This window comes from Zingiber officinale, chromosome 2A (assembly GCF_018446385.1).
Source record: "Zingiber officinale cultivar Zhangliang chromosome 2A, Zo_v1.1, whole genome shotgun sequence".
NCBI lineage: Eukaryota > Viridiplantae > Streptophyta > Magnoliopsida > Zingiberales > Zingiberaceae > Zingiber > Zingiber officinale.
This window is the reverse complement of record NC_055988.1, coordinates 47,406,651-47,415,663: the sequence shown is the minus strand read 5'-3', so window position 1 is coordinate 47,415,663 and position 9,013 is coordinate 47,406,651. Positions and strand designations below refer to the sequence as shown.

The following is a 9,013-nucleotide window of genomic DNA, read 5'->3' as shown; positions in this document are numbered from 1 at the left end:
AGTGAGAAATTGCACCAATAATCTCCCCAAATAGACAATTGTACCTACAATCTCCATATATTGTCAAACATCAAAACTTAAACATTACAACTCAAGGTTGAGCCAATTTAATGTTAGTCAAACTAGTCAACCTTGACTTAGGGAAATTGTACCAACCAAAAACACTTGACATTTAACACCATTAATGTACTGATGCAGTAGGATGATGTTTTCAAACTTGCAAAGATAATCTTCAGGATCTCTAGAACGTCCGTATTCTTCGATCGACAATGGGTGGAATCGCAAGGGAAACTTGTCCTTCAGAACTTCTTGTGAGAAAGGAAACTCCAGTCGCTCAGGTAAGGTGTCCACGACAGGAGTCTTATCGCGCTTCGGGTCGTGGGGTAGTGAATCCCTGGTAGAGGACTCTTGAAATCACTTGGCTCTAGTACAATCTTTTGTGAGTGCTTGCATTAAGGCTTTGGGAAACTCCATGGGGTGCTTAAGTTTGGCCTACTCGCCAAATGTTGACAATCCTTCAGATGACATGATCGGCACAGTGGGAGCTTTTGAAGGGGAAAGAATTGTTACTTGTTATTTTTGCGCCAGTGCCTGTGCCTTCGCCACACAAGTAAATTGAGGTCCTTTTGCAACAAAGTGACTATTACTTTTTTGGCGCCGTTCATCATCACGTTCCAATCAGGTGGAGAGATTCTCATAGATGGTGTCAAATTTGATTCTGTCTAGAAGCGGCGAAGGGTGGACCACCGATGATGTGGCGTGAAAACCTCTACATTTAATGAGGTATTATCCTACTATTAGTCATTCTGTCTCATCATCATGCTTATAATGTACGTAGCAATCACATCACAGGCATGAGGAGAGTTTGTGACATGTATTGCATATATAGCGTATCTATATCCTGATATAATTTTTGCTCTTTGACAAATCCACATACTATATTAATGGTGAAAAATGGGTCTTTGGGTCGGGGGTCATTGGATTGTTGGCTAATTAGCTAGAAGATATGCTTCTTAGAGAGCCCATTTCTATACATGGCCTAAATGGACTATAGCAACATCCCCAAAAAGGGTGTAGAGTTTTATGAATGGTTTGGTAAGCCCATGTTAATCCCTTTATGGCATGTTCCATCTGCAACGCCGATTGGGAGAGGGAGATTAGAGCTCTAAGTGAGTTTGATATATGTCGGGAATGAGGCTTATAAAGAACTGTTTAATCGATAGGGCAGATCGAGAGAGGGGGGTAGAGCCCCGAGTGAGTCTGGTCCAAGCTGGGAATGAAGCTTATAGAGAGTTGTACAAGCTGAGAATGAAACTTATAGAGAGTTGTATAAGCAGTAGTGTCGGTCAGGAGAGGGGAGCAGAGCCTCATGTGAGTTCAATTTGAACCAGGAATGAAACTTATAGAGATCTGTCCGATCGATAGGACCGATCGGGAGAGGAGTAGAAGCCCGAGTGAGTCCAATCCGAGATTAAAGCTTATACAAAGTTATCTTATTGACAGGTCGATTGAGAAAAATAAAACATAACCCAAAGTAAATTCTACCTTGGACTTTGACTTCAACCTATATAAGATTATAACTTATTGATCCCTCGGATCCCAATAAAAGGCCTCTCTTATTCACCTATTAAATCATATGGCATTTCAAATAATATCATTGTGATGTTAGTATTTTCAAAATACAACATCCTGAATTTTATTTTTAAAATAAAACATTATGTGGTAAAAATAAAATGATTCATTCACCTCCAACATCACCATCAATGCATCCCTGACCCAATTTTATTTTTAAAATAAAACATCATGTGGCAAAAACAAGACAATTCGTTCGCCCGACATCTCTAGCAATCTATCCCTAACTTAATATAAAAAAAAATATATAAAAAAAATAAATCACGAATCACTAATAATGATGAGTACAAATGCCAAGGTAGAGGGAAGCACATAATTAGACACGTAAAATTCTAATCCCAAAATTTCATGTGACAAATACTTCATGTCTCAACCACTGCAAGTCGTCGTCTAAAATAAAACATCATCGTGGATGCAACAGGAAACATATGCGCCCTTGATAAATCTGAAAATTAGATGGGCTTTCTAGGAATTCCACTCCTTTAAATGCATCCGTAGGTGGTCAATAGCCAAGAAAGTTTCCCATTTCAGCTGGGCTGGGAAATTAAAATATAGAATGGGCAGTGCATTTCAGATCTTAAAACCATACTGTTCAGAGTTGCATGCATTGACCAACCAAAATCTCACATGAATGCCGCCGGCAATTTCATGTCGCTACTAATCCATCGATCCTATTATAAAGTGCTACAGACGCATTGAAGGTGGCAGTCGATCGAGCTAGCTAGCTAGAACATCAGCGGCGGTGGCGCAGCCTGAAGCCCGTCGACGGAGCTGGCGGAGGCGGTGGCGGCGGCGTTGCTGCGGGCGAGGTGGCAGAGCTGGCGGAGCTTGGTGGGGACGTACCAGATGGAGAGGCGAGGGTGTGCGTTGAAGACGGCGTCGATGTCCCAACCATGCCTCGCCGAGATCGCCACCAGCGGCTTGTAGCACGCCTGCCGCCACGCCCCCACGTTCTCCCCGCGCTCCTTGAACGACCGCCGCAGCGCGTTCGACGCCTCCTCGTCCAGGCAGTGCAGCGCGTAGCAGTGCACGTAGTGCCTCATCTTCGGCTTGTTGATGTAGCTCGCCCCCACCTTCTTCGCGTACCGGAACACTTGATTCGTCACCTGCAAGGATCTGACGGTTAGCGACAGCGTTAGTCGATAATCCTCAACTAAATGTGTGATTATTGGTCGACCACGAAAATATGAGAGTACGTGACGTGTTTCGAGAGCAGGGATCCAGTTCGATGTTCCGTGTCGGGCGGCGACCAGGCATGGTTTCGAACGCAGTGGTCAAATCTGCCTCGCCCCGCTCGACAAGACTACTCCTCTCGCCATTCATAACAACCAAGGTGGTCCTGACACGTGGTACGGCCCGGGAGCCTTGTGTGGGTCACACCACTGCTACGTGGAGGCATGGGGTAGAGTCTAGAGGCTAGATAGAGAGAGAGAGAGAGAGAGAGAGAGAGAGAGCGAGGGGCCGACCTTGGTGGGACACTTGTGGCCGTGCTGGCGAGCGAGGGCCTGCACTTGGAGGAGGAAATGGCGGCACTGGTCGTAGAGGTGGAAAAGATAGTCGAGGCCATTCTTCTTCGCGCGCGCCACCTCGCCGGGTTCCGTCACGATGAACGGGTGCTCCCTCTGTCGCTCCGCGCGCCGGCTCTTGCCCGACGTCTCCGACCCCGACCCCCACTCCTCTTCGTCCTCGTCCTCTTCGTCATCCTCGTCTTCTTCCTCTTCCACCCCTTCTTGGAATGACCTCTTCTTCTTCCGTCCGCTGCTCTTCTTCTTGTTGTCCTTGCCCTTGGCGTCCTTCTTCACGACGCCCGCGGCGGTCTCTCCGCCGCTCCCCGCTGCTTCTTTCTCGTGCTGCACCGGCTCCTCCGATAGTCCTGCAAAAAGCAGAGTAGTCGCCGTTTGAATCGGCCGGATAGGAGTATTTTTGTATGCTTAATGGAGCGGACTAGGATGGTGGGATGACCTTCTTGAGAAAGAGCGTCGAGGGCGATGCTATTGCCTTGGAGTTGATGGTCGCTGAGGAAAAGGAGGCGGCGACCGACGTCGTCGAGGCGCTGGTGGCCGCGGTGCTGCTGCAGGAGAAGGCGGGAGCTGACGAGGCGGCGGCGCTCCGCGCGGAGAGCGGCCTTGATGCCGTAGCGCTCGCCGAGGAGGAGATCCCACCGGAAGAGGTGCGCCAGGGTGGCCATCATATCGTCGACCTCCGCCTCCGTCATGCCCACCAGCGTCGACGCCGTGAACCCCAACTCGCCGATCCGCGCCACCGTCGCATACCGCACGCCGTACCCCGAGAACACCTCGCCCAGCTCCCTAGGCCGCTGATCCTCCGCCTCAGCAGTCGGCGGCGGAGGAGGCAGCGAAGCCGCCGGCGGCAACGGAGGGAGGGGCTCGATGAGGCGGCATGGGTGCGGCGGCGCGCCGCGCGGGTCCCACTTGTAAACGTTCGCTGAGAAAGCGTCTCCCGGATCCATCGCCTCCTACCACTTCAACTCCCCCTGCTGCTCACGCTCCAGTCGATCGCCTCCAGCTTTATAGCCCCGCGAGAGAGACGTATATAGACACCGCACCCAATTTACGACACTGCCCTTCGTATTCTTCTCGAACGACTTCATTTCGCCTGTCTTTGCCCGTATAAATTCCTGCTCCACTATACGTACTCGTAATGTGCACTCGTACATTACATACGATCGAAGCAATAACTTCAGCAAGTCCACAATTGGAAGCTAATCATGTCCCTGTTCTTCCCAAGTCAACGTGCAGAGCTTGTATGGTTTCAGTTTCCGGCAATGGCCTCTAGAGGCCTCGTCGACTGCGACTCCCGAAGGCACCACCGATCGATCAGTAGTCTAGTAAATTCTGTCAAGTAAAAATTCCTCTTGGAGTCTCACCATCAAATGTTAATCTGGAAAACTCCATGAATTATTTCTACAATTATATTTCTCCCTCGCTCAGCATTAAAGCAGCTGATATGCATGCAATAATGACGTCCAAAAATACTGCTATGCAATTTCACATCAAGCGAGGCGAAAAAGGTGGAAGAAGGGCATGAGGTAAAAGATCATCCATCCAATCCAATTCCATGGAATCCAATCTATCTATCTTTCTTTCCTTCCTTCTTTCTTTCTTTCTATCTATCTCTTTAAAGTTACTTAATCCCCATGGTCTTCTGTGTCTGACTGCCTGCTTCCTGCTTCCTGCTTCCTGCTCTGAAACGTTTGACCATTGACCACTCAGCGGCATCCGGAACGCAGTCTTCGAACTCACTACTCATGCGAGATCAATTGCTTTAAGCCCTTTAAAATAATGGGGGTAATGCGATCGAGTCCAGGGAAAGGCACGTGAATTGATATCAGCTGCGACGCCATCATCATCGTGGGTCGCCGTCGGCGATAAACGACAACCGCAACCACCACCTGCAGCCTGCGTTTGCTTTGGCTTTGGCTTTGAGGAAGTACGACGTGCAGCTCCGAGCTATCCCAGTCCTCCTCGTGGGACGAACCGGCCTGGCTGCAGCTGCCTGCAGCGAGATGTTAATTTGCAGTGTGTGCCCTTGTGCAACGCTGTCCGCACGTTCTGCGCCGCTGGATTGGCTTCAGAAATCATTGCGACATGGGCAGGGGCCAAGATCGAAAGGTTTCTTTACCGTTTACATTATTCTGTGTTTGTTTGATGCATTTGTCTGGCCAGGCGTCGATCGCAGAAGGATCTAATCTTCGATAAAAGATCTCCTCTGTTTCGCCTGTGTGTGTATAGCCCACCCTTCATGTTTTGGTCATTGGATTTCTTAGAAGAAGCATCGCCATCGCCATCGCCATCTTAGAAGATGCATGTTTAGATTAGTGGGAATGGTATCATTAAGATAATCAAATTGTAAAAATAAAATTACTCTTTTTATTTTTTTTTATGTAATTGAAATATTATAATAGTATTGTTACTTTGGTGGTAAGTGGATTGATGCGGAGGTAAATAAGGATGGTCCTTAATTTGGTCAATATAAATTTCATAGGAAGTACTAAATGTTGAAGTGGCACTCTCATTCAGCTAGTTTATTTCCGTCGAATTGGAATTCTTATTCGGTCGGCTCATCCCATCGAATCGATACTCTTGCTTAGTTAGCTTAGTCCCATCCAACTGACACTTTTGTCCGGTCGATTCATTTCCATCGAACCAACACTTTTGCTTAGTTAGCTCATCCTCGTCGAACCGACACTCCTGCTTAGTTAGTTTAATTTCACCGAACCGATACTTTTATCCAGTCAGTTCATCTCCATCAAATCGACATTCTTATCTAGTCGGCTCATCTCCGCCGAACTAATACTCTTGTCCAGTCGGGTCAGATCTGTCAAATCGATACCTTTGCCTAGTCGGCTCATCTTTGTTGAACCGACACTCTTGCCTAGTCGGCTTAGCTCCATCGATTCGACGCCCCTTAACTTAAATGCCAAACCCTCCAAGCCAACTACCCCCGACTAGTTATAGGACAACATGTGGGATGTCATAGCAAGTGGGGCATCACGTGAACTGACATAATACACGTGGAACAACATGACGCATATGATGTAGCATGACCCTTTGTAGTATAGAACACGGGTGACATAACCATAGATATGATGTGTCACAGTGATATAAAAGGAGCTCGCTCTTACGAGCAAAGGAACACGCACACAACTGAACACAGACACTCATTAACCACTTCATCTTCTCTTTAGTATTCTTTTTCTCCACCTCCCTTGCCAGAGACTTGACTTGAGCATTAGAGTGGATGAGCCGGGGCATTCCCGACCACCATTCTAACTCTCTCCCTTTTCTCTATCAGGCTTCGCAAGTGTTCCTGGCAGTCTAGCTCTCTCACACACTCTCTCTTGTGGTATTCAATGACTTCGTCAACATAGTAGAGACAGCTCACCAGTGACTCATCTCTAGCGGTCTCGGGCATGAACAAATTGATGTCGTATGTGGAAACACTGAGTTGAGACCTAGAACTGAAACATTGAGATAAATGACATTGAAAAAATTGCCGAATAGACTATCCCCGTCAATGAAAGAAGATCATAGGAAAGCATTTTATGTTCTTGTCAACATCAAGCAACAAATCTAGTAGATATTTTTTTTTTCAAATGTGGTCAGTTTCAACATTTAAGAAGCCCGCTAGGATATTAACATGTGATTTCCTGTACAAGCTAGACAATCAGGAGATTGAAGCAAACAAATATCTCTTCTACATATCTCCTCCGCCTTTGTAGTGGAGGAAATTCTTCCCCTGTTGGTCTTCCACCCGTGCCACGCTCATTATATTTAAAGAAATTTGATCGACGTCAAGAACTCCATTAGCCTCCTTCAAAGTCATCTCCTAGTGGAGGTGATGTTCTTCCGTCTGGCGTTTCTTGGCCAACTTGCCTTCCTCTGCCCCTCAAAGTCTCGAGCCAGGCAGCTTGAATCGGCCAGACAAGATAGCCCAATCTTCCATGCAGCTTGACTTAGCCATACAAGGCAGTCCAATCTTCCAGGCTGCTTAGTCATCCCAAGTAACTCATCCTTTCCTATTTAACAACTTGAGATTACCAGCTCAACTCATCTCAACAAATAAGTCTGAATTTGAATTTTATAATTTCAATGTAGAATATATCCCTTTTTTTATCAAGAAAAAAGGTCATATCCCTTAGACACTTGTGTTAGAGTGTATACTAAAAGTCTAGATTTTGTATAAACATTTAAGAATCACATTAGTCAAATATCTACATTTATACGAAGTGTAGTTGTCCATTGAATTTGTATTGAAGATAACATGATGTGAGAAGACACACAGAAGTTCATGTTATCAGTTCCTTATAAATTATAAATAGTTGTTTACAACCAGGATGGAATGAGACAAACCATTGGAGTGGTTATAATGTAATTAGGTATTAATTTATATTGACTAATAAATTACACTAGTACACTATGAGTGTATTGAGCAGGACCATTTGAGATAGTATCTTTTTATACTGACTATATAAAAGAACAATACCTCTGTTATTATAGAAGTGTGTACTCTTAATCATGATATAATAACAAGCACGTATACTTAATATTTATTTCTTTGATTTATCAAAGGGTGTGATTTAGCTCGTTAAATCAATAGGTCCGATAAGTTGGGAAATGATATTATTTATATGGTGTATTGCTGATTATAGAATGAAACTGTGTCCTAGTAATTTAGGTTGATGATGTCCCCTTGAGGAGCTCATAAGGATTGTCATGTAAACTTTGCAGGTGGACATAGTCCAGTATGGCAATGAAGTTGAGTGGTACTACTCTTGGAGCTAGATATTAATTAAGTGAGTTGTCAGTAACTCATTTAATTAATGGGCATTCGATATCTTAAACACAGGGAGACTAACACACTCATGATAAGAAGGAACTCATATAATAATATGGGATTGATGCGGTAGTGCAATAATAACTCTTTAGTGGAATGAGATATTATTGATGAACTTGAGTTGGGTGTTTGGGGTGAACATGGGAAGTTCAAGCTCATCGGGAGACCAAAACCAATTCCTTCTCTCGGTCCCTATTGTAGCCTCTTATGTATAAAGTCTTATATCCACCAAACCCAACTTCTTACCCACCTTAACCCAAGCTAGGGTCGGCCAAACCAAGGTTAGATTGGTTCAACTTGTGGCTGACCCTAGCTTGGAGCCCAAGTAAGGGAGGTCGGTCACATTCACATTGAAAGAGAGTTTTAAAATTATAAATCTTTCCTTTTATACCTTTCTACAAAGGATTAAGAGAAAGTTTTGATATCTTTCCTTATTTGTAGTTAAAAGGAAGATTTTAATTTTTTGATAAATTTTAAATCTTTCCTTATGTGGAAGCCATGGTTTTAAAAGAGAGTTTTAAAATTATAAATCTTTCCTTTTATAGCTTTCTACAAAGGATTAAGAGAAAGGTTTGATATCTTTCCTTATTTATAGTTTAAAGGAAGATTTTAATTTTTGATAAAACTTTCCTTTTTATAACCATCCACATGTTTTAAAAGAGATATTTTAATTTATAAAACTTTCCTTTTATAACCAACCATGAAGGGATTTAAAGAAAGAAATTTTTTAATTAAAATTTCTTACTGGAAACAATTAAGGAAGTTTTAATTTTTTGTTTAAAACTTTTCTTGTTTGGAGAACAAGGCAGGGGCTGACCATTAAAGGTTTATAAGGAAGTTTTTAATTAAATTTTCCTTCTTAGACATGGGCAAAGAATATAAGGAAGTTTTAATTATGTTTAAAACTTTCCTTATTTGCCAAGACCAAGGAATATAAAAGAGAGGTTAGAGGTGTCTCACCTCAGAACAACACATCTATTATTCCTCTCCTCTCTTCCTTGGTGGTGGTCGACCCTCTTCTTCC

The 9,013-nt window shown here is 44.2% G+C and overlaps 1 protein-coding gene across 1 annotated transcript; it reads right to left on the bottom strand.

Moving 5' to 3' along the window:
* Positions 1 to 2,045: 2,045 nt before the first annotated feature.
* LOC122039623 (floricaula/leafy homolog) lies at positions 2,046 to 4,190 on the bottom strand. Its single transcript, XM_042599155.1, has 3 exons — positions 3,595 to 4,190; positions 3,099 to 3,505; positions 2,046 to 2,738 (listed from the first exon to the last, which is right to left on the bottom strand). The coding sequence occupies exons 1-3, from the start codon at positions 4,100 to 4,102 to the stop codon at positions 2,358 to 2,360; spliced, it is 1,296 nt and encodes a 431-aa protein (XP_042455089.1). The 5' UTR covers positions 4,103 to 4,190; the 3' UTR covers positions 2,046 to 2,357.
* Positions 4,191 to 9,013: the final 4,823 nt, after the last annotated feature.